We start from the raw sequence: 25953 nt of genomic DNA, 5'->3' as shown, positions 1-25953 counted from the left end.
GACCAGTAGCAGAACCTTAAAATCTGATCTCACAGGGACAGGAAGCCAGTGAAGAGATGCCAAAATGGGAGTAATGTGGTCAGTCTTTCTGGATGATGTCAAAAGTCTGGCTGCAGCATTTTGAACCAATTGGAGAGTCCTAATGCTGGACTGCGTTAAAACAGAAAATAGAACATTGCAGTAGTGCGGTCTAGAAGAAACAAACGCATGAATCAGGGTCTCAGCATCAGCCATATACAGGATGAGATGAATCTTCACTATATTTCGCAGGTGGAAGAAAGCAGTCCTTGTAATATTTCTAATGTGGAGGTCAAAGGACAACGTAGGATCAAAAATTACCCCAAGGTTCCTCACTCTGTCATTTATGAGAGGACAGTCCATTGAGTTTATCCTCTGATTGATTAAAATTGCTCTTTGTAGTTTGCAGATATTGCCATGTACAGTAGTGTTCAGAATAATAGTAGTGCTATGTGACTAAAAAGATTAATCCAGGTTTTGAGTATATTTCTTATTGTTACATGGGAAACAAGGTACCAGTAGATTCAGTAGATTCTCACAAATCCAACAAGACTAAGCATTCATGATATGCACACTCTTAAGGCTATGAAATTGGGCTGTTAGTAAAAAAAAAGTAGAAAAGGAGGTGTTCACAATAATAGTAGTGTGGCATTCAGTCAGTGAGTTCATCACTTTGCGGTATTGTATCACTTCCTGTTCCGGAGCACAGCGGTGTTTTTCTGTATCTGTTAGCTGTTTAATCTGCGCAGTTAGATTGATCTAGTTATCTAGATTACGATTTGTTTCCCAGTGTAATCTTCACGTGCCTTAACTAAAGCACTCCTTCTGCTGAATCACCTCTAAATTATTTACACATTATTCACTTTGCGTGTTTTTAGGAATCCGCTAGCTTAGCGCAGCTACTAGCTCTTAGCCGATTTAGCATGGCGGCTTCTCCTGTCTCTCCCGCACTTTTCTGCTCTGGGTGTGAAATGTTTAGTTATTCCTCGGCCTCCTTTAGCAGTAACGGTACTTGTAATAAGTGTAGCTTATTCGTAGCTTTGGAGGCCAGGCTGGGCGAATTGGAGACTCGGCTCCGCACCGTGGAAAATTCTACAGCTAGCCAGGCCCCTGTAGTCGGTGCGGACCAAGGTAGCTTAGCCGCCGTTAGTTCCCCTCTGGCAGATCCCGAGCAGCCGGGAAAGCAGGCCGACTGGGTGACTGAGGAGGAGGCATAGTTCTAAACAGAAGCCCCGTGTACACCGCCAACCCGTTCACATTTCTAACTGTTTTTCCCCACTCGACGACACACCCGCCGAGGATCAAACTCTGGTTATTGGCGACTCTGTTTTGAGAAATGTGAAGTTAGCGACACCAGCAACCATAGTCAATTGTCTTCCGGGGGCCAGAGCAGGCAACATTGAAGGAAATTTGAAACTGCTGGCTAAGCCTAAGCGTAAATTTGGTAAGATTGTAATTCACGTCGGCAGTAATGACACCCGGTTACGCCAATCGGAGGTCACTAAAATTAACATTGAATCGGTGTGTAACTTTGCAAAAACAATGTCGGACTCTGCAGTTTTCTCTGGGCCCCTCCCCAATCGGACCGGGAGTGACATGTTTAGCCGCATGTTCTCCTTGAATTGCTGGCTGTCTGAGTGGTGTCCAAAAAATGAGATGGGCTTCATAGATAATTGGCAAAGCTTCTGGGGAAAACCTGGTCTTGTTAGGAGAGACGGCATCCATCCCACTTTGGATGGAGCAGCTCTCATTTCTAGAAATCTGGCCAATTTTCTTAAATCCTCCAAACCGTGACTATCCAGGGTTGGGACCAGGAAGCAGAGTTGTAGTCTTATTTGTTATTATCTATCGTCCACCTGGTCGTTACTGTGAGTTTCTCTGTGAATTTTCAGACTTTTTGTCTGACTTAGTGCTTAGCTCAGATAAGATAATTATAGTGGGCGATTTTAACATCCACACAGATGCTGAGAATGACAGCCTCAACACTGCATTTAATCTATTATTAGACTCTATTGGCTTTGCTCAAAATGTAAATGAGTCCACCCACCACTTTAATCATATCTTAAGTCTTCTATTTCCATACCATAAGTCAGAACAAGATCTAACAGTATTCCCTGAAAACTCCCTTCTGTCTGATCATTTCTTAATAACATTTACATTTACCCTGATGGACTACCCAGCAGTGGGGAATAAGTTTCATTACACTAGAAGTCTTTCAGAAAGCACTGTAACTAGGTTTAAGGATATGATTCCTTCTTTATGTTCTCTAATGCCATATACCAACACAGTGCAGAGTAGCTACCTAAACTCTGTAAGTGAGATAGAGTATCTCGTCAATAGTTTTACATCCTCATTGAAGACAACTTTGGATGCTGTAGCTCCTCTGAAAAAGAGAGCTTTAAATCAGAAGTGCCTGACTCCGTGGTATAACTCACAAACTCGTAGCTTAAAGCAGATAACCCGTGTTAGTTGGCTATGTACCACAGGCTTTTAAGGTGGCAGTAATTAAACCATTACTTAAAAAGCCATCACTTGACCCAGCTATCTTAGCTAATTATAGGCCAATCTCCAACCTTCCTTTTCTCTCAAAAATTCTTGAAAGGGTAGTTGTAAAACAGCTAACTGATCATCTGCAGAGGAATGGTCTATTTGAAGAGTTTCAGTCAGGTTTTAGAATTCATCATAGTACAGAAACAGCATTAGTGAAGGTTACAAATGATCTTCTTATGGCCTCGGACAGTGGACTCATCTCTGTGCTTGTTCTGTTAGACCTCAGTGCTGCTTTTGATACTGTTGACCATAAAATTTTATTACAGAGATTAGAGCATGCCATAGGTATTAAAGGCACTGCGCTGCGGTGGTTTGAATCATATTTGTCTAATAGATTACAATTTGTTCATGTAAATGGGGAATCTTCTTCACAGACGAAAGTTAATTATGGAGTTCCACATGGTTCTGTGCTAGGACCAATTTTATTCACTTTATACATGCTTCCCTTAGGCAGTATTATTAGACGGTATTGCTTAAATTTTCATTGTTACGCAGATGATACCCAGCTTTATCTATCCATGAAGCCAGAGGACACACACCAATTAGCTAAACTGCAGGATTGTCTTACAGACATAAAGACATGGATGACCTCTAATTTCCTGCTTTTAAACTCAGATAAAACTGAAGTTATTGTACTTGGCCCCACAAATCTTAGAAACATGGTGTCTAACCAGATCCTTACTCTGGATGGCATTACCCTGAGCTCTAGTAATACTGTGAGAAATCTTGGAGTCATTTTTGATCAGGATATGTCATTCAAAGCGCATATTAAACAAATATGTAGGACTGCTTTTTTGCATTTACGCAATATCTCTAAAATTAGAAAGGTCTTGTCTCAGAGTGATGCTGAAAAACTAATTCATGCATTTATTTCCTCTAGGCTGGACTATTGTAATTCATTATTATCAGGTTGTCCTAAAAGTTCCCTAAAAAGCCTTCAGTTAATTCAAAATGCTGCAGGTAGAGTACTAACGGGGACTAGAAGGAGAGAGCATATTTCACCCATATTGGCCTCTCTTCATTGGCTTCCTGTTAATTCTAGAATAGAATTTAAAATTCTTCTTCTTACTTATAAGGTTTTGAATAATCAGGTCCCATCTTATCTTAGGGACCTCGTAGTACCATATCACCCCAATAGAGTGCTTCACTCTCAGACTGCAGGCTTACTTGTAGTTCCTAGGGTTTGTAAGAGTAGAATGGGAGGCAGAGCCTTCAGCTTTCAGGCTCCTCTCCTGTGGAACCAGCTCCCAATTCAGATCAGGGAGACAGACACCCTCTCTACTTTTAAGATTAGGCTTAAAACTTTCCTTTTTTGCTAAAGCTTATAGTTAGGGCTGGATCAGGTGACCCTGAACCATCCCTTAGTTATGCTGCTATAGACGTAGACTGCTGGGGGGTTCCCATGATGCACTGTTTCTTTCTCTTTTTGCTCTGTATGCACCACACTGCATTTAATCATTAGTGATCGATCTCTGCTCCCCTCCACAGCATGTCTTTTTCCTGGTTCTCTCCCTCAGCCCCAACCAGTCCCAGCATTAGACTGCCCCTCCCTGAGCCTGGTTCTGCTGGAGGTTTCTTCCTGTTAAAAGGGAGTTTTTCCTTCCCACTGTAGCCAAGTGCTTGCTCACAGGGGGTCGTTTTGACCGTTGGGGTTTTACATAATTATTGTATGGCCTTGCCTTACAATATAAGGCGCCTTGGGGCAACTGTTTGTTGTGATTTGGCGCTATATAAAAAAAAAAATTGATTGATCAATTTTGTGGAACAAACAGGTGTGAATCAGGTGTCCCCTATTTAAGGATGAAGCCAGCACCTGTTGAACATGCTTTTCTCTTTGAAAGCCTGAGGAAAATGGGATGTTCAAGACATTGTTCAGAAGAACAGCATAGTTTGATTAAAAAGTTGATTGGAGAGGGGAAAACGTATACCTAGGTGCAAAAAATTATAGGCTGTTCATCTGCAATGATCTCCAATGCTTTAAAATGGACAAAAAAACCAGAGACGTGTGGAAGAAAACAGAAAACAACCATCAAAATGGATAGAAGAATAACCAGAATGGCAAAGGCTCACCCATTGATCAGCTCCAGGATGATCAAAGACAGTCTGGAGTTACCTGTAAGTGCTGTGACAGTTAGAAGATGCCTGTGTGAAGCTAATTTATTTGCAAGAATCCCCCGCAAAGTCCCTCTGTTAAATAAAAGACGTGCAGAAGAGGTTACAATTTGCCAAAGAACACATCAACTGGCCTAAAGAGAAATGGAGGAAATATTTTGTGGACTGATGAGAGTAAAATTGTTCTTTATGGGTCCAAGGGCCGCAGACAGTTTGTGAGACGACCCCCAAACTCTGAATTCAAGCCACAGTTCACAGTGAAGACAGTGAAGCATGGTGGTGCAAGCATCATGATATGGGCATGTTTCTCCTACTATGGTGTTGGGCCTATATATCACATACCAGGTATCATGGATCAGTTTGAATATGTCAAAATACTTGAAGAGGTCATGTTGCCTTTTGCTGAAGAGGACATGCCCTTGAAATGGGTGTTTCAACAAGACAGTGACCCCAAGCACACTAGTAAATGAGCAAAATCTTGGTTCCAAACCAACAAAATTAATGCCTCGCAGATGTGAAGAAATTAAAAAACTGTGGTTATACAACTAAATACTAGTTTAGTGATTCACAGGATTGCTAAAAAAGCAGTTTGAACATAATAGTTTTGAGTTTGTAGCATCAACAGCAGATGCTACTATTACTGTGAACACCCCCTTTTCTACTTTTTTTTTTACTAATAGCCCAATTTCATAGCCTTAAGAGTGTGCATATCATGAATGCTTGGTCCTGTAGGATTTGTGAGAATCTACTGGTACCTTATTTCCCATGTAACAATAAGAAATACACTCAAAACCTGGATTAATCTTTTTAGTCACATAGCACTACTATTTTTCTGAACACTACTGAATGTTACTAGATCAGTGGTTCCCAAACTTTTTCTGCCAGGCCCCCCTTTGGCCAATCAAAATTGTTACAGGCTCCCCCTACCCCTGACCGTATGCATCAACATGTAAATGTATGACAAACACACTCGGTCACAAACTGCTATTGTTTATAGAATAAACCTCGATGAAACTTTGAACTTTTGTAGAAATAATAACGACCACAGCTTTTAACTGTTTTTTTAAATTCTGAATGTCTGAGGATGAAGAATTCCCTGTGAATAAAACATTGAATATCTTGAATATGTTTTCTTCCAGCCCTGCAATAAGGCTTGTTTTGTGTCACAGATCTTCCCCAGTCTTGGGTGCAGCTGTGAGACAGCTACCCTCAGTTCATTTTCAATGTCAAGTTTTGATCTATACTTTGTCTTGATGGAGGCAACAGCAGAAAAACCTATCTCACACAGGTAGGTTGTGGCAAAAGGGAGGAGTGTAGTCAAGGCTCTCCTGTCCAGCAGTGGGTACTCCTTCTCTACCCCAACCCAAAATGCAGACAATATCTTGGACTTGAACTCCAGTCGCGTCCTTGAATCTGAGGTGACATCAATGAACTGCTCTTCCTCTGCTGTGCTAAAGTCATCAGGTGGAGTTGCACTGAAGGGGTCTCTGATCCAGTCATATTTTGATGAACCTTGCACTGGAAAATACTTTTGGAAATGTGTTCTAAGGGCAGAGATGTGATTTTTCATGCATGGGATCACTGTGTTCTGCAGCTTGTTCAAATCAGTGAATGACTTCAAGCTTTCAAATGTCTATATTCCCCCCGTAACTCGCTGCTCCCACATCCCTAATTTTCTTGTGAATGTGATTTTATCTGCCAGCTATGGGAGGTGTGTCTTAGTGCCCTGCATCTGCAGATTAAGTTCATTAAGTTTTTGAAACATGTCACTCAGGTATGCAGGCTTCATGAGGAAGTTATCTTTAAACTTGTGGGCAAGCTCACTACCCTCCTCCTCCAGGAAGATTTTGATCTCATCCCGCAATTCAAACACCCTGGACAAAACCTGCCACCGGGACTCGCTGTGGAACAGTACAGCTGCGTGGTCGGACCCCATGTCCTCACACAATGCAGAGAAAATCCGGGCTTTGGCAAGTTGTGTTTTGATGAAGTTTACCGTGGCAGTAACATCGGTCATAACATCATTCAGCTCAGGACTCAGCTGTTTGGAAGTGAGCGCCTCTCGGTGTATCATGCAGTGTGTCCACTGCACATCCGGGGAGACGCACTTGATGAGCGCCTGCAGCCCTCCCCATCTCCCAGCCATTGCTTGAGCGCCGTCTGTGCAGATTCCCACACAGTCCTCCCATTTTAAATCATCTTTCAAGTAAGTGTCAGTGATATTAAACAACTCATTGGCCCTGTATTTTACAGGTTTACAGAAAAGCAAATCCTCACTATGGATGAATCTGACATATGTTATTAATGAACAGTCCTTGTTGCTATCCATGGCTTTGTCCACCTGCAGAGCAAAACAGTTGTCTCGTAACTTGTCGTTGAGCTGCTCCTCCATATCTTTTGACGTCATAGATGTGCCTTGCAGTGGTATTGTTTGATAGAGGTATAGTCTTTAGTTTATCGGCAGTTGTTTCATCAGTCATTGTGGAAACCATATCAATAGCTGCAGGCAATATTAATTCCTCAGCGATGGTGTGTGTTTTTTTTTATATTTTACAACTCTGTAGACTACTTTATAAGAGGCAAGTTGCGCATTTGATGTAGAAACCGCTGTGTTTGTAAACGTATTCTGTTGTGCACGACAGCTGAGAAGTTTCTTCCTGAAGAACTCCACAGGCTTGTGTGTGTGTGTGTGCAGGATGTAAGGTCTCTAAGCTTGTTTGGCTTCATGCTGTCCGAAGCTAGCACTTTGAGGCACAGCACACACTGTGGTCTCGCTTCATCACCCACCGTTGTACGGGTGAAGCCGAGGGCGAGATATTGTCTGTTGCGGTGTCATTGTTGCCCTTATGTTTCCCTGGAGGTCCGCTGACGTTTGCCATGGTTTGTTAGCTGTCCAACACAAAGTATATTGTTTGTATTTAGCCTTGTCGCCGCCGCTCCCCCCCCCCCCGCAATGGTGCCGCGCCTCCCCAAGGGGGCGCACGGCCCACTTTGGGAACCACTGTAGATGATGTCTAATTTGACCTTGACACGACCTGTGTTGTAAGAGCACAGTCCACTCAGTTTATTCACCAAGACTGATCAGAATTGCTCTTTGCATATTGAAGATATCACCACAGACAGATTGTTTCCACTTTGCAAAAGTGTTTTAAAAAAGTCACAGTTGGTAAAGTAATCGGATAGCGAAACGTTCCAGAAGTGTGTAAAACTGCTTAAAAAAACAAACAAAAAAACACAGCACTTGGAAAAGAAAAGCAGGACTAAACATTGTAATGAGAGTTTTATGTTGATTAAAATTTAGTTAGAATCTTCTCTGCCTTTTTTTTAGGTCAAATTATTGTTGTGATTTGGGTGATTGTATCGCCTAACAATGACAAGCAAAAATACACACTGAAGATCAATCATGACTGCGTGCCTGAACAGGTGAGAACAACATACCATGGGAAAAGACTGAAAATTGAATAAAAACTTTTCCCATTCTTTTAATTCTCACTTTTTTAGAAAAATGAATTATCTGCAAGAGCCTAAGTTGTCATGTTTTGTGGTAAAGGTGATTGCAGAGGCCATTCGTAAGAAGACACGCAGCATGCTGTTGTCCCCAGAGCAGCTAAAGATGTGTGTTCAGGAATACCAGGGAAAATACATCCTCAAGGTTTGTGGCTGTGAAGAGTACCTGCTGGATAAGGACCCCATCAGCCAGTATAAGGTACGAGACAAGCAAATGCATTCTTGGGTCCTTAAAGCAGAGAATCAATCTGTAAATCACACATAGCAAATACTAGGCAGTGTATTTGGAATTTCACTAATATTTTATAAAACACAGGAATCACTTTGTCCTTATAAAGCAGTCTCACTATAAAAATCTAACACGCCCCAAACTAGCCTCTGGAGTAAAAAGTAACTTTCTTTAGCCACAGTCACATTAGCGGCAGAATGAGCCAGAATGCCGTTGGAATGAAAATTCCACATACATTCCGGAACAGTCGAGGTGCATTCCAAACTGTTGGAGCCATTCCTGTGTCCTGCCTGAATGTTTAGGTACCTTGACACTTGTGAGTCCAGCGGAACACAGCGGGTTGCATTGGCACGACGAATTGAGTGGCAGTGCAGGGGTTAAATGCGTGCAAGTGTCAAGGTGCCTTTTTGTCATGCTCAAAACATCTGAGGTGCAGAAATACCGAATGCCATTTGAAGTGTATTCTGACTGCATTCCAAATATTCCTACATCATCCCAGCAGCATTCTAAACATTCTGATCGCGTTCGAGGGTGACAACGAAGAGGTTAGCCACGCCAAATCCAGCTAGAATGGTCCTTTGCCACAGCGCACTGTAGTACAATTACTAATAGCTACAGACTAATGATTTTCATCACATCATGACATCTTCACAAATGCCACAAATTACTGCCCTTATATCAGCAGGTGACACAATATGTATGTTGAGGAATATATTGTGTTTTCAAATCCATATATGTGAGATAGGAGTATTATATGTCCATAATTTAACCATTACTTAAAAAGCCAAATATGATCAATCTATCTTTATTAGTTGGCTATGTACCACAGGCTTTTAAGGTGGCAGTAATTAAACCATTACTTAAAAAGCCATCACTTGACCCAGCTATCTTAGCTAATTATAGGCCAATCTCCAACCTTCCTTTTCTCTCAGAAATTCTTGAAAGGGTAGTTGTAAAACAGCTAACTGATCATCTGCAGAGGAATGGTCTATTTGAAGAGTTTCAGTCAGGTTTTAGAATTCATCATAGTACAGAAACAGCATTAGTGAAGGTTACAAATTATCTTCTTATGGCCTTAGACAGTGGACTCATCTCTGTGCTTGTTCTGTTAGACCTCAGTGCTGCTTTTGATACTGTTGACCATAAAATTTTATTACAGAGATTAGAGCATGCCATAGGTATTAAAGGCACTGCGCTGCGGTGGTTTGAATCATATTTATCTAATAGATTACAATTTGTTCATGTAAATGGGGAATCTTCTTCACAGATTAAGGTTAATTATGGAGTTCCACAAGGTTCTGTGCTAGGACCAATTTTATTCACTTTATACATGCTTCCCTTAGGCAGTATTATTAGACGGCATTGCTTAAATTTTCATTGTTACGCAGATGATACCCAGCTTTATCTATCCATGAAGCCAGAGGATACACACCAATTAGCTAAACTGCAGGATTGTCTTACAGACATAAGGACATGGATGACCTCTAATTTCCTGCTTTTAAACTCAGATAAAACTGAAGTTATTGTACTTGGCCCCACAAATCTTAGAAACATGGTGTCTAACCAGATCCTTACTCTGGATGGCATTACCTTGACCTCTAGTAATACTGTGAGAAATCTTGGAGTCATTTTTGATCAGGATATGTCATTCAAAGCGCATATTAAACAAATATGTATGACTGCTTTTTTGCATTTACGCAATATCTCTAAAATTAGAAAGGTCTTGTCTCAGAGTGATGCTGAAAAACTAATTCATGCATTTATTTCCTCTAGGCTGGACTATTTTAATTCATTATTATCAGGTTGTCCTAAAAGTTCCCTGAAAAGCCTTCAGTTAATTCAAAATGCTGCAGCTAGAGTACTGACGGGGACTAGAAGGAGAGAGCATATCTCACCCATATTGGCCTCTCTTCATTGGCTTCCTGTTAATTCTAGAATATAATTTAAAATTCTTCTTCTTACTTATAAGGTTTTGAATAATCAGGTCCCTTCTTATCTTAGGGACCTCATAGTACCATATCACCCCAATAGACCACTTCGCTCTCAGACTGCAGGCTTACTTGTAGTTCCTAGGGTTTGTAAGAGTAGAATGGGAGGCAGAGCCTTCAGCTTTCAGGCTCCTCTCCTGTGGAACCAGCTCCCAATTCAGATCAGGGAGACAGACACCCTCTCTACTTTTAAGATTAGGCTTAAAACTTTCCTTTTTGCCAAAGCTTATAGTTAGGGCTGGATCAGGTGACCCTGAACCATCCCTTAGTTATGCTGCTATAGACTTAGACTGCTGGGGGGTTCCCATAATGCACTGAGTGTTTCTTTCTCTTTTTGCTCTGTATGCACCACTCTGCATTTAATCATTAGTGATTGATCTCTCCTCCCCTTCACAGCATGTCTTTTTCCTGGTTCTCTCCCTCAGCCCCAACCAGTCCCAGCAGAAGACTGCCCCTCCCTGTGCCTGGTTCTGCTGGAGGTTTCTTCCTGTTAAAAGGGAATTTTTCCTTCCCACTGTCGCCAAGTGCTTGCTCACAGGGGTCGTTTTGACCTTTGGGGTTTTTACGTAATTATTGTATGGCTTGCCTTACAATATAAAGCGCCTTGGGGCAACTGTTTGTTGTGATTTGGCGCTATATAAATAAAATTGAATTGAATTGAATAATTCCGTAAGGATTGCCATCACAGCTGTTGATCGAATATTTATAATGTTGAAAGAAAAAGGTACATCTATTTGTATGACCTCGCTTTTGCAGCCAAATACTCATTAATGGGTATTTATACAGGAACCTCACAACATTCACACAGAGTACTGCGGCTACCTGAGGTGAACCGGACGTTGGGTGGTATTTGAGCGGCAATCGCACCACACTCGCACGGCATTCAAGGTGCATTCTTAATATACTTACTGCCTTCTAACAGCGTTCTAAGTATTTCTGCTGTGTTCCAACTACATTTAAACTGCATTCGGGAAGACACACGGAATGTGCAATAACCATTCAAGGTGGGTTCGGTGCACATTCTAAAGGTGCCTTGACACTTGCACGCATTTAACCCCTGCACTGCCGCACAACTCGTTGTGCCAATGCCACCCACTGTGTTCCCAGCTAAATGAAACACCTCTAATCGCTTCCGGAATCACAGAGGAATCTACAGCTACAGGTTTTTTTTTTTTTCCCCTCTCTCTCGTGCGCTTTTTGAAGTGGAGAATGTATTTGGAATAGTCTAAAAGGTAATTATTTGTAATATTTATATTGTAATGGCTTGGTAAAACAGTTGCATGTTCATTCCTTCTTATGAGTATCTGTAAACTTATGTTTATGATAGATTTAACATCTCGCTATAATCGTTCAGATGAGGTGCGCTGTGGTGTGGTGCGCTGACACAATGACTCGCCGTGACACTCTGTTTTTTAATTGCGCATTGTTCACGTGAAGTTCACATAATTAATGCGTGCCAGAGATTTTGAACATTTCAGAATTTTCTTTGCACACTTGCATGAAGCCACGCATGCTTACCTGTGCATGGATAAAATTTGTTCAAGTGTCAAGGTACCTTTTTAAGTATTCGAACGATATTCTTACCAGGGCTGTAGGATTTGTCTGTCTGTTTGAATCTCCCTCCCGAATATGGTGTGAATGTTGATTTTTGTGTGACGGGGGTTTTTTACTTTCTGACAAACTCACTTCTGGGACTTCACTGTAAGTCAACAGTTGACTCTTAGGATATGATTGATGGGTCAGTGGCCCAATCAACTTTTATTTAGCCATGGCAATAACCATCATTTGCTGTGCATACATTATGCATCATTGTGCAGATTTTGGGGGGGGGACTTGTTTCTGTGTAGGCTCTCAGTTGTCCAGGTGGTTTCCATAGTAGAGAAGCTTGAATCTTCGACTGGACTGGGTTGCTTGACGCGAGGACATTTCGCTTCAAATCGCAGAAGCTTCCTCAGCTAAAATTCTTGCTCTGGAAGTCTGACTTCTGTCTGACTCTTGTAGAGACGAATAAAACAGAAGCCAACAAAAGCTTGAGTTTTAAACCTAACCAGACCCCTCCTACTGAGAAGCAGACTGCTATAGGCTAGTGACTAAACAATAGCTCTAATTAGCAACGATTGTGCTCTAGTTAGCACTCTCCTAATGACAGGACAGCTGTCCCTCTAATGATGGGATGGATGCCTTTCTGATGGCTCCCTTGCTGACTCTCATGATGATGTGAATGACTCATTACCATGAACAAAAGACTGAAACTCCTTTGACCAGAGTACCCCATTGTAAACAGGGGATAAAGCGTGTCTCAGACCCCCTCCCTGGTTAACGCTGGGTTTCAAGCGTTTCACAGAGAATGCCTCCTTGACCCCTCTCGAACAACATTTCTTCTCTCTGGCTAATATTTTAACTTCCTTGTTCTCAAACGTGTGGTTAGTGTCTTTTAAGGTGGAGATGAACTGCAGACTGAGGTCCACTGGCACCCTCTCTGCGGTGCTGGTATAGCCTTTTGTGTAAAGGTTGCTTAGTCTCACCTATATAGTGTTCATTACAGTTTTCCTGACATCTGATAGAATACACTACATTGCTCTGTTTGTAACTAGGGATCATGTCCTTAGGGTGAACTAATCAGCCAGCAAGGGAGTCAGCAAGGGAGCCATCAGAAAGGCATCCATCCCATCATTAGAGGGACAGCTGTCCTGTCATTAGGAGAGTGCAAACTAGAGCACAATAGTTGCTAATTAGAGCTATTGTTTAGTCACTAGCCTATAGCAGTCTGCTTCTCAGTAGGAGGGGTCTGGTTAGGTTTAAAACTCCAGCTTTTGTTGGCTTCTGTTTTATTCATCTCTACAAGAGTCAGACAGAAGTCAGACTTCCAGAGCAAGAATTTTAGCTGAGGAAGCTTCTGCGATTTGAAGCGAAACGTCCTCGCGTCAAGCAACCCAGTCCAGTTGAAGATTCAAGCTTCTCTACTGGGGGGGGAAACTGATGAGAAATCTTTTTTCTTTCTTTTTAATGTGGTGAAAACAGTGTACTTTTTATGGGGTGGTGGTGGGGGGTGATATTGCCTGCACTTGTTTAACCTCTGGAGCGCCTTAATGACCTTTAAATGAGCATGCATGATTCAGCACACAGTGACATACTTTTCAAACATAAAATGGTGTAAAACCTATGAATCAGGAATTTTTTCATCCAGGTTTTAACTTTCAGGGGCCAGATTTGAAAATAATTAGATTAAACTCTTTTGCAAAAAAGATGATTATTAAAATTGTCATATAGTGTAAAACCAGTGTTAACCTACTTTTTTCTCTTTTCATGTATTTGACATTTAAATCAAATTTCAAATTTATTAATTTATATAGCGCCAATTCACGACGGGGTCGCCTCAAGGCGCTTCACACAACACAAATTGAAAAAGTAGAACAAAATGAATTAAAAGAATAAAAACATAAAAAGTAAAAAGAATAATAGAAAACATGCAATAACAAAATACTAGTGATAAAAGAGGGAAAGATGTGTCTTCAATCTAGATTTAAAAATCTCCACAGAATCCAACTGCCGTATCTGTGCAGGGAGATCGTTCCACAGAGCTGGGGCACGATAAGAAAAAGCTCTGTGACCCGCACTCTTTTTATTCACCCTAGGAACACAGAGCAGTCATGCACCCTGTGAACGCAAGGCCTGAGCCGGTACGTAGGGGTTAACCAGGTCAGCCAGGTAGGGAGGTGCCAGTCCGTGAACAATTTTATTTTATTTCATTGGCCAGTAACAGCACCTTTAAAGTCCGATCTTAGAGAGACAGGAAGCCAGTGAGGGGATGTCAGAATGAGTGTAATGTGGTCAAACCTTCTGCTTTTTGCCATTTAATGTTAAATATCTCCAAGCTCTTTGAAATGCAGAGTTTTGTGATCGAGTGGACTGTGGAAAAAGTCCCCTGTGAGGTGGATAAGAGTAGAAGATGCTTATAGTGTTACTGTTTTCTCTGCTGGAAAAGCACCAGTTGACATCATTTGGCAACACTTGCCAAATGATGTAACTCCAGTGTAACTCCAGTGCCTCTGTGCTGACTTTTTTTTTTTTTTTTTTTTTTTTTTTTTTTTTTTTACTGTTCCATGTGTCTCCCTCTAGTATATCCGGAGTTGCATCATGCTGGGCAGGATGCCAAACCTTATGCTAATGACGAAGGACAGCCTGTACACCCAGTTGCCTACAGACAGCTTTGTCATGCCTTCATATTCTCGCCGCATCTCCACAGCAACATCGTACATGAATGGTGAGGCGGCAGCCAAGTCGTTGTGGACCATCAATGGAACGCTACGAATACGAATCCTCTGTGCCACCTATGTCAACGTCAATATACGGGACATAGACAAGGTTGGGAAGTCTGACGTGTAGACAAAAAAAAAAAAATCATCAGATATGCTTTGTTTGGCTAAAACTGTAAGATTTATTTTTTTGGAATCAACATTTCATGTAACCTTTACCAAAGGAAAGCAAATCTGTCAGCACATATTGTAGCGAGGGCAGCAACTAATCAGTTTTGTAGTCAATCTGTTTTTTTTTTTTTTCTGTTAATTTAATGATTTTTTTTTTTTAGTTTATTATTTTCTGCTTCATTGATTATCCTTTAGTTGATTTAACAGTAAATCATAACCATAAACTCTGTCAGTAACCGTTAAACTTGCCTTCAAATATTTTTGTCAGGTTTTTTTTAACAGATTTTCAAAATCTGAAAATATAAAGCATTTAAAATACTAAAACTAAAAAAAAAAACAGTCATGTAAAAACATGAAAATGGTATTTGAGTGTCTCACACAGCATGGTGATGACATAGCGAAGAAAGAGCAGTTTTACAAACATATTTTAAACTTTTCTTTCAAAGTCTGCTATGAGTGGCGCTGTGCATGTCCTTGCTGCAGTTAAACCAAAACCACAGCTGCAGACCCTCATCCCATTAACAACAAACACTAACGCTTTAAAAAACAAAATACACCTTAAATCTCTTTCTGAGGATGACTTGACGTAAAATATGCTCCAAAGCCTTCTTACCTCTCAATCTGGTTGAGCTTTCCCCATAAATACACAAATTCTTGATTGTTCCTGCTCAGAGACTGCAAACCAGCGGCACATCCAGATGGAAAGAGGGTGATGTGGGGGGGGAACGTGCCCTCCACAATACTTCTTGATTAAAGGTCCATTTTTGAAGGCATTTTCATACTGTACGACGGCATTTTAGGGCCACGTTGAATTTTTATGTAGACTTTGAGAATAAAGTCATAATATTACGAGAAAAAACTCGTAATTGTGAAAGAGAGAAAAAAGCTTGATTCCGGAAATGAAACATTGACAGCACACAAAACAGCCTCTGTGACTCCTCTCTGTTGCGCTGCATCCATGCCAAACATTTATAAAACGGTTTTGCTTGTTCATAAACCCAAGTTTGAGGCACTGGTTAGTTAACTACTTCTAAGGCCGTTTCCAAAAAAAACCTAAGGCTGCTTTCACATGATAGCGTTAGTTTATGTTAGCTGTGCTGATGTGTGTCGACCAGGAAACTTGTTTTTTCTCATAAAAATACAACTTTATTCTTGTGAAATTATGACTTTATTCTCGTAATATCACGACTTTATCCTCGATGTCTAAAAAAAAAAAATTTGCTGTGGCCCTTAAATGTCGTCGTATCATACTACTACTACTGATGATGATGATGATGATAATTAATTTTAACAACTAACAACGTTTTACTATAGTTCTGGACTAAGTTTGACTGAGCTATATAAGGATAAGTTTAGTTAATTTAACTTTTCTGCATAATTAAAGTGGGATGTGAAGCAATATCTTTTTTAAATGTAATTTAATGTCTAAGATCAGCATTACTGGGTCTGTTTGGAGTTCTAGTCTTAAAATCAGGTTAGTTAGGATGAGGGAAGCCAAAAATATGAAAATGATTACGGATCTCCTGGTCAGTAATCTTATCGAACAAACATGTAGGTTATCAATTTTGGTTAATGACAAAGAAAAGGTGAAAATGTACAAAAGAAAATACAAATACTGTATTAAGCAGTACAACTTTAAAAATCCTCCAGAATGCATCCCTGGACATCAAAACCCCAAAATTTTCAGTCCCCTGGTGACAAAAGTCCACTTCCACCAAAAAAGAGCCCCTCTGCCACCACCACCATTTCAGGTCCTGGCTACAGATTAGATTAGATAGAACTTTATTGATCCCTTGGGAGACTCCCTCAGGTCTGAGATTTTAATTGCTATTGGATAAGGTAAAAGCTGTGGAAACGCTGTCTCCTTAAAATGTATTTATCCTGAAGTATTTAAATAATGTGTAGCTGAAAGTCTTTCTATAATATGATGCTGCATTAGAAAAGAAATATAATCTTGTTCGGCAGAAGAACAATTTGCTGTTTTCTTAGCTGTCTCCACCTTGTTTTACTTTAAACTCTAGGACGAGATCGCAAAAGGGTTTCTTTGAAAAGGTAGATGGTGAACATCTTATGATTTGGCTGTGAAAAACAAAATTCAGTCTTTTTTTTTTTTTCTTCCCATTAATCCCTGCATTAGTTGGTTGGACCATAAAATGTTGAAAAATCAATCAATCAATCAGTTTTTTATATAGCGCCAAATCACAACAAACAGTTGCCCCAAGGCGCTTTATATTATAAGGCAAGGCCATACAATAATTATGTAAAACCCCAACGGTCAAACGACCCCCTGTGAGCAAGCACTTGGCTACAGTGGGAAGGGAAAACTCCCTTTTAACAGGAAGAAACCTCCAGCAGAACCAGGCTCAGGGAGGGGCAGTCTTCTGCTGGGACTGGTTGGGGCTGAGGGAGAGAACCAGGAAAAAGACATGCTGTGGAGGGGAGCAGAGATCGATCACTAATGATTAAATGCAGAGTGGTGCATACAGAGCAAAAAGAGAAAGAAACAGTGCATCATGGGAACCCCCCCAGCAGTCTACGTCTATAGCAGCATAACTAAGGGATGGTTCAGGGTCACCTGATCCAGCCCTAACTATAAACTTTAGCAAAACGGAAAGTTTTAAGCCTAATCTTAAAAGTAGAGAGGGTGTCTGTCTCCCTGATCTGAATTGGGAGCTGGTTCCACAGGAGAGGAGCCTGAAAGCTGAAGGCTCTGCCTCCCATTCTACTCTTACAAACCCTAGGAACTACAAGTAAGCCTGCAGTCTGAGAGCGAAGCGCTCTATTGGGGTGATATGGTACTACGAGGTCCCTAAGATAAGATGGGACCTGATTATTCAAAACCTTATAAGTAAGAAGAAGAATTTTAAATTCTATTCTAGAATTAACAGGAAGCCAATGAAGAGAGGCCAATATGGGTGAGATATGCTCTCTCCTTCTAGTCCCCGTTAGTACTCTAGCTGCAGCATTTTGAATTAACTGAAGGCTTTTTAGGGAACTTTTAGGACAACCTGATAATAATGAATTACAATAGTCCAGCCTAGAGGAAATAAATGCATGAATATTGATCAGTGTTTTTCAAAGCCCAAGTTGACGTCCACGAATGTCCATAACCCAAAGATACTCAGCTTATTGTCAGAGAGGAAGGAATGAAACGAGAGAATATTCACATTTAAGAAGTCTGACATCTGAGAATTAGGACAATAAATCATTGATTACAAAAATATTTGCAAATTAATATAATTGATTAATCTTTGCAGCCCTAATTGTAGTGCATGCTGTCTTGAATTATTTTATATAATAGTGCATGATCTTTATAATTACTAAGCTTGATGCATTTTGTTTTTGTCCTTGTAGATTTATGTGAGGACTGGTATTTACCACGGAGGTGAACAGATGTGTGACAATGTCAACACCCAGCGAGTACCCTGCTCAAATCCCAGGTACCTGACCCGCTTTCATAAAGACACCTTCTTTAATTGACTTTCACTTGAATAAAATATTACTCGAGATTATCTGCACTGCTAATTTAAGTAGTTGTAGAGAGTTAGGCTACGTTAACAGTTTAGTGCTGGCTAGTAACACTAAACAGTACTATTAAATTACCACATATCTTCAACTCCTGGGTGTCCTTTTTTTTCTCGAGCTGGAGTCATTGTAACACATCAGCAGTTCTTCCTCTTGAAATTCAATTTGCTTAATGTCACTTTATGAAAATACATTTTGTTAAATGTGCTTCTTGAGTAAACACAGTGGAGTAGGAGTTGATGTAATATTGCACAACATTTGCTTTTCTACCAGGAGGTTATAAAAGGAAGCAATGGAGTGACGTATCTTGAATTGGAATTCATTTGGTATTTCATGTGTGATTTGCTCTAGCAGATTATACAGCCCCACGGTGGGGCGGAACAGAGAATGGATTTTATTCAAAAGAAGACCTGACATGTCAACTATAGTTTGTCAAATAGCACACTGGAGAATCCAGTTTAGATTTCATGTCTTTCTTGGATGAAAACCCTCCTGTGTGCCACACCACCATGAAGCTGAATGCAATGGACTAAATTTACAGTATGCACAGTTTCACAGTCACAGAAGCCTGTAACTCCTTCAGAGTTGTCATGTTTGTTGTGTCTTGATGGCAACTCCAGACAGATTTACCAAGCTGTGCTATACTAGTTTGTTTTTCTTGATGATTGATTTAAAAGAAGTCCAAGACATATTGAGTGAATCGTAAATGTTCTTGTAGCCATCTCCTGACTTGTTGAAGGAAAACTGGCTGGAAAAGTGACGATTTATTCTTTTATAATTGTTAGTTTGACCAATTCCGGATGGTGAAAATAGGACCATGTATAAAAATGGTTGTAATTCCATAATGATAAAGCTGAAATTTTTTGTTAAATCCCTTGAATTAAAGCTGAAAGTTAACAATACAAGCACATGTTGATTGTTTCATTTCACACCATTATTTTGATGGTCAGAGGCAAAATGATTTAAAAAGACATCACTATCCAAATACATACGCTCCTGACTGTATATGTGACACCACTGTTGTTTTGCTCTTCATTCTTTTTCAGGTGGAATGAGTGGCTGACGTATGACATGTACATCCCAGACATCCCTCGTGCTGCCAGACTCTGCCTGTCAATCTGCTCTGTCAAGGGTAGAAAAGGAGCAAAAGAGGTGAGAAACGTGGACTCGACCTCTGTGCACCTTTATTTCTGGGGTTACATTTTCACTTTGATTGCGCTTTGCTGCAAACAGCATCCAAAAAAAAAATGAAAGGCCCTTTTCAGTCAAGTTAAAAGTTGTTTTATCACAGTTTTTATGCATGAATATAGCAGCCAACATATTTGTGTGTGTGTTGTGAAGATTTAGTATCAATGGCAACATCAGCATGCGGAATGATCCGACTGAAGTCTGACTAGTTCGGATGCTAAATGGAGTGGCAGTTTTCATTCACGTCAGCTACTAACGCTGTGCCGATGTTAGCACACGATCTCACTCACATCTGTGTCAGCCTGTCTGAGTATGTGTCCAGCTTGAATGGGAGCTGTGGTGTCGTCTTTGGGTCTGTTTAATTACTAATCAGCTGTGGTGGCTGAAGACGTCAGTGGAAATGAGCACCTTAAGGGATTTTTTTTTTTTCATCCATGATTGACTAAACAGTGATACAGGTGGTAGCCAAGCGGTTAAGTGCGCTTTATTCCAGTATGGAAGGTTCCTGTTTCAAGGTCACCCCTGCCCATTCTCTGTGTAATATGGAGTTGTGTCAGGAAGTGCATCCGGCATAAAATGTGTGCTAAATCATCACCCAGATCCACCTTGGATCTGCAGTGGTGACCCAGAGTGAAACAAGGGAGAAGCTGAAGGGACTTGAGTACTAATGTTGCAGTGACGTATTTTGGAGAAAACGCCCCCGCATCACTTTCGTGTATTAAAGGATTGGAATTGAGAACTGGCTTCACTTGAGAACCAAGCTGGAGGATGTTTGCACTTGTTCCGCCACCAACAAGAAGAAAAAAAAAAACATTTTAAAAGCAGAAAGTGTTTTCTGTAGTTAATTCATTGATGTTACAACAGTCCCTTTATTCACACCGGCATTCATCGAAGCCATTCTTTGTCTTTCTGCTACCGTACTTTATAAGCAATAGATGCCGGTATGCTCAGTGAGAAAATGCATTATTAAAATAAAAAACAAAATATTTTTTTCCTTGTTGTTATGTGACATCTTGCAGCCGCTTCTGAGGTCGGAGAGGTGGGTCTATGACATGTTGAAACTTCACAAGATGACACCTCTTTCATGACATTTCATAGGAAAAGAATTAGGGATGCACCGAGCCACAATTTTTCACTTCCGAGCCAATCCCGATACCTGAATTTGGATATCTGCCGATACTGACACTTTTCTGATCTGATACCAGAGCTGTTTGCTTTAATATTATTATTACTATCATCATTATTGTTGATTTTATATGAGGGTTTTCTTAAAAAGGAGACTTCAGAGTTGAGCTACAATTTGCCAGAAGGTGCATGTTGTATGGCTGGGGGGACCTGGCTGCATTTTTGTTTGTCTTTTGTCCTGTCTTTTGTTTTTCCTTCCAGGTGGCTTGCATTTGGGACTGAGTGGCTGTGTAGCTGAGTTTATCAGGACCTCACCCTGATCACCTGAGGCTGATCACCTGCGGCTCGTCAGGACTCACAGCTGTGGTGCATCTACATGGATTGGAACATGGTGGCATTTAAGACTGGAGTACACAGTGTGTATTTGCCAGACACGACCTTGTGACCAGACGGGTGAGATCGTCGTCTTGGGAGCCATCTCATCATCAGTGGATGCAGAGAACGTCCAGGTTTGATGCATGGTCTGTGAAAGAGGAGGGAGTGAGGTCTCACGCTCGTCAGCACACTTCCTGCGGTACGTTAGATTTTGTGACTAACATTTATACAGTCAGTAAATGTGGTGTCCCTTACACCTTATTATATTGAGCTGTATGTTGGTCGTGTAATCAGCTTCCACTGCAGTGGAGTTTTGTGAACTGGGTGTTCCATGCCTGCAGGGTGGGAAGCTGATTAGTAATTAAGCCAGGAAGTGTTTGCTGTTTGTGCACCTTTGAGCGTTCTCTCTGTGTGTTGAGTGTGGACTCACATAATGATTCCTTCTTTCACAGACTCGGTTTGTCGCGGCCACCTGGGGGGTGTCGGCGGGGTCCTTGGGTCCGAATTGGTTCTGGCTGTGGACCGTTAGCGCTGCTGGGAGCGCACCGCAAAACCACCACGCCAGACCGCGCACTTTATTCACAGCACTGTTATCCTTTGTACCGTGCTCTGCTTATTTTATACTGGGTCCTTCAAACGCTGGACGGTTCTCCGGGCTGCGTCCGACACATAACAGTGCATCTAAGATGAAAGCCTAGATTTGATGTTTTTAAGAATTAAGCACTTTTTTTTATATAGACTTAAAGAGAAAAGACAGCTCTCTCTGACTGTCTGTCTCCTTCTCAGTTTTCAATTTCAGTGGAGTTTTATTGATATGGGAGACATATGTTTACAACCCCTGGCAAAAATTATGGAATCACCGGCCTCGGAGGATGTTCATTCAGTTGTTTAATTTTGTAGAAAAAAAGCAGATCACAGACATGACACAAAACTAAAGTCATTTCAAATGGCAACTTTCTGGCTTTAAGAAACACTATAAGAAATCAGGAAAAAAAATTGTGGCAGTCAGTAACGGTTACTTTTTAGACAAAGCAGAGGGAAAAAATATGGACTCACTCAATTCTGAGGAATAAATTATGGAATCACCCTGTAAATTTTCATCCCCAAAACTAACACCTGCATCAAATCAGATCTGCTCGTTAGTCTGCATCTGAAAAGGAGTGATCACACCTTGGAGAGCTGTTGCACCAAGTGGACTGACATGAATCATGGCTCCAACACGAGAGATGTTAATTGAAACAAAGGAGAGGATTATCAAACTCTTAAAAGAGGGTAAATCATCACGCAATGTTGCAAAAGATGTTGGTTGCTCAGTCAACTGTGTCTAACCTCTGGACCAAATACAAACAACATGGGAAGGTTGTTAAAGGCAAACATACTGGTAGACCAAGGAAGACATCAAAGCGTCAAGACAGAAAACTTAAAGCAGTATGTCTCAAAAATCGAAAAATGCACAACAAAACAAATGAGGAACGAATGGGAGGAAACTGGAGTCAACGTCTGTGATCGAACAGTAAGAAACCGCCTAAAGGAAATGGGATTTACATACAGAAAAGCTAAACGAAAGCCATCATTAACGCCTAAACAGAAAAAAAACAAGGTTACAATGGGCTAAGGAAAAGCAATCGTGGACTGTGGATGACCGGATGAAAGTCATATTCAGTGATGAATCTCGAATATGCATTGGGCAAGGTGATGATGCTGGAACTTTTGTTTGGTGCCGTTCCAATGAGATTTATAAAGATGACTGCCTGAAGAGAACATGTAAATTTCCACAGTCATTGATGATATGGGGCTGCATGTCAGGTAAAGGCACCGGGGAGATGGCTGTCATTACATCATCAATAAATGCACAAGTTTACGTTGATATTTTGGACACTTTTCTTATCCCATCAATTGAAAGGATGTTTGGGGATGATGAAATCATTTTTGAAGATGATAATGCATCTTGCCATAGAGCAAAAACTGTGAAAACATTCCTTGCAAAAAGACACATAGGGTCAATGTCATGGCCTGCAAATAGTCCGGATCTTAATCCAATTGAAAATCTTTGGAAGTTGAAGAAAATGGTCCATGACAAGGCTCCAACCTGCAAAGCTGATCTGGCAACAGCAATCAGAGAAAGTTGGAGCCAGATTGATAAAGAGTACTGTTTGTCACTCATTAAGTCCATGCCTCAGAGACTGCAAGCTGTTATAAAAGCCAGAGGTGGTGCAACAAAATACTAGTGATGTGTTGGAGTGTTCTTTTGTTTTTCATGATTCCATAATTTTTTTTTCCTCAGGATTCAGTGATTCCATTTTTTTTTTTCCCTCTGCTTGCTCTAGACAAGTAACCGTTACTGACTGCCACAATTTTTTTTTTCCTGATTTCTTATAGTGTTTCTTAAAGCCAGAAAGTTGCCATTTGAAATGACTTTAGTTTTGTGTCATGTATGATCTGCTTTTTTTCTACAAAATTAAACAACTGAATGAACATCCTCCGAGGCCGGTGATTCCATAATTTATGCCAGGGGTTGTACATTGTCAAAGCAAGTGTTACAGAGTAAAAGTCCTTTGTCTGTCTCGCTCTCTCTGTCTCCCTCTTTGGCTCTCTCGTTTGCTCTCTCTATCTCTCTTTCTGTCTGCCTCCTCTCTCTCTCACTCGCTTTCACTCTCCCTCTATCTCTCTCTCTTTTTCTTTCTCTCTCGCTGTGTTTGTGCTGTGCAAACTTTGAACTTTTGGAAACACGAAGCCTTTCAACTGTAAAATTAGTGTATCATCGTTGACGGTCACGTGCAGGATTTTACTGGAGACTTTTTTCCTTTTTCAGCGAACAGAATCTCTGTTCAGCTCCTCCTCGGCTGCACGCTAAGCTGGATTTTCATAGCGTTTTACAGCCTCTGGACAGTGAAGCAGATAACTTTTTAAGCACACATTTTCGGCAACAATTCAGTTAATTTTTCGGAAAATCCATGCTCAGAAAACAGACAATTTGAATCCGAGAGCCGGGCAGAAATTTTCCACTACTTGCAGCTCGAGGCAAAATTACATTCTGTGTTTTTACAGTGAGAGGCCTAGAAAACCAACATATGGAATTAAACATTTGTGTTTCTGGCGATAAATTATGTTTGTTCATTTATCTTAAGTCATATTGTCATTACAATTTTGAACATTGTCGGTTTTCCTCATATCATACAGGCATAGTCTACATTTTCAATTGTCTGCCTCAGACATAATCAGTTCCTCTGATCAGTGCAGGCATATTTTTCTGACAGTTCCCTTTTGCAAGCGTATGTGTCATAATGTCACATCAAACATCTTCACGCCAAATTCTGTGTCTAGCCACCAGGAAACCAGCTGCATTGATGCAGAAAACCTATTGCGCGGTGACACTGAATGACCGTTGTTCCATTTAATACGGGTGGAAATGCCGGGCACGACCGGTGTGAGTGTGGGGGATGTATGTAGACATGGATATTGTAACGGACACCCGGGCTGAGTGTCATCCTGTGTGGCACATGCTGAGTCCAGGTTAGGTTATCTGATGCTCTTTCAGGACCCACTTGAATTAAAGATAAACACTTCTCTTCAGCAGCTTTTTGTTCTAGCACATATACTATAAGTGTGTGTGTGTGTGTGTTGACTGGCCGTCAGCCTGTAATTCTGTCTGCCTTTTCCTTTATCATCTGCTTCCACCACTGCTTGTTAGTGACAACTCATTCTGAGGAAAAAAAAAAAAAAGATATCAAACATTTTTGCTTCTTTTTGGGGACCTCTTTCACCCCGCCCCGCCCCACACTCACACACAAATCTTCATCTGAGTCATGGGTTGTTGAGTGTCTGCTGATCTTGAGTCCCCATCTAAAACTGTATTTTCTTAGATTAGACACAAGATACACAAAAAGTACATTAAAGTCAGTCCAATGCATACGCTTGACAATTCGGCAACTCTGCAACATAGAGGATAAACATGCTGATTATGTTACCGGTCTGATGTTGAGGTCAAATCAGAGGTCGTTGGCTAAAATACACAGATGGCCATAACTCAGGAACTAGATGAGATAGTGAAATGTGATTTTTCTGCATAAATGTTTGCTCTCCTGGGGCAAATGCATGAATCAGACCTTTTTAGATATCAATGACGTTGCTTGATGCTGTCAGATTAAATTTAAAAAATTATATGGCAGTGACGTAGCACTACCGTTGACTTGTTTCGTAATACGGTACATTCATTTTCAGGTCACTGCCATGGCTTAGCTGATGTTTACTCTAGTTTCTAATCAGTTTCTTTCCAGATTTTTTTTTTTTCTTTTATCTCTTCTGAGTGCATCTGGTTGACCAGTCTCAATTCAAATATGACATTTTCAGCACACAATGGCATTTGATTTGTGAATTGTTATGTCATATGGAATATTTTATCATGAAAATTCAGTAAGGTATGTCTTCTATAAGGTAGAACTCTACTAGTATATACTAAGGTATATCTTAAAAAAAAAAAGTAGAATAGAGTAGAGTAGAGCCACTTAGGTGCCTGGTCTTGAGAACCAGGGATGGTAAGTTGAAAAGCTTTTTTATATCCCATGGGAACTCTCCCTACCCACCCAAGTGGCTCAAGAAAAAGGACATCATGTATATAAATGATATTTACAAAAAAAAGGGTAATAAACAACATACGTTGTATACAAGAAATATAGTTACTGCATAATATTATAGGAGTTAGCTTCTAAAAACTTAAATATTCATACAGGAGAAGATTGTAGTATACGTCTACCTAGTCTGTAAACTTGTCTTAAAACTAAATTATAGCTAGTAGGCTAAGCTATAAATATGTTTTATATTATTGTAGAAACAGAAGCTATGATGTAATATGTTTTAGGGATCTATCTAAAGTGCACCCTGCTAGCTTACTATAGGAAGACAAAATACA

At 40.6% G+C, this 25953-nt stretch overlaps 1 protein-coding gene across 1 annotated transcript in view; it reads left to right on the top strand.

Annotated features, from left to right (window-relative positions):
• The window catches only part of LOC117518366 (phosphatidylinositol 4,5-bisphosphate 3-kinase catalytic subunit alpha isoform-like), a 51026-nt gene that overhangs the window by 7664 nt on the left and 17409 nt on the right, over window positions 1-25953 (top strand). The window contains exons 7-11 of the mRNA XM_034179476.1: window positions 8009-8103; window positions 8231-8386; window positions 14524-14769; window positions 18186-18271; window positions 19403-19508. Coding sequence (XP_034035367.1) covers window positions 8009-8103; window positions 8231-8386; window positions 14524-14769; window positions 18186-18271; window positions 19403-19508 — 689 coding nt within the window. The remainder of the gene's footprint in view (window positions 1-8008; window positions 8104-8230; window positions 8387-14523; window positions 14770-18185; window positions 18272-19402; window positions 19509-25953) is intronic.

The sequence above is a fragment of the Thalassophryne amazonica genome, chromosome 10, assembly GCF_902500255.1.
Source record: "Thalassophryne amazonica chromosome 10, fThaAma1.1, whole genome shotgun sequence".
NCBI lineage: Eukaryota > Metazoa > Chordata > Actinopteri > Batrachoidiformes > Batrachoididae > Thalassophryne > Thalassophryne amazonica.
This window is presented reverse-complemented; position numbering and strand designations above follow the sequence as displayed.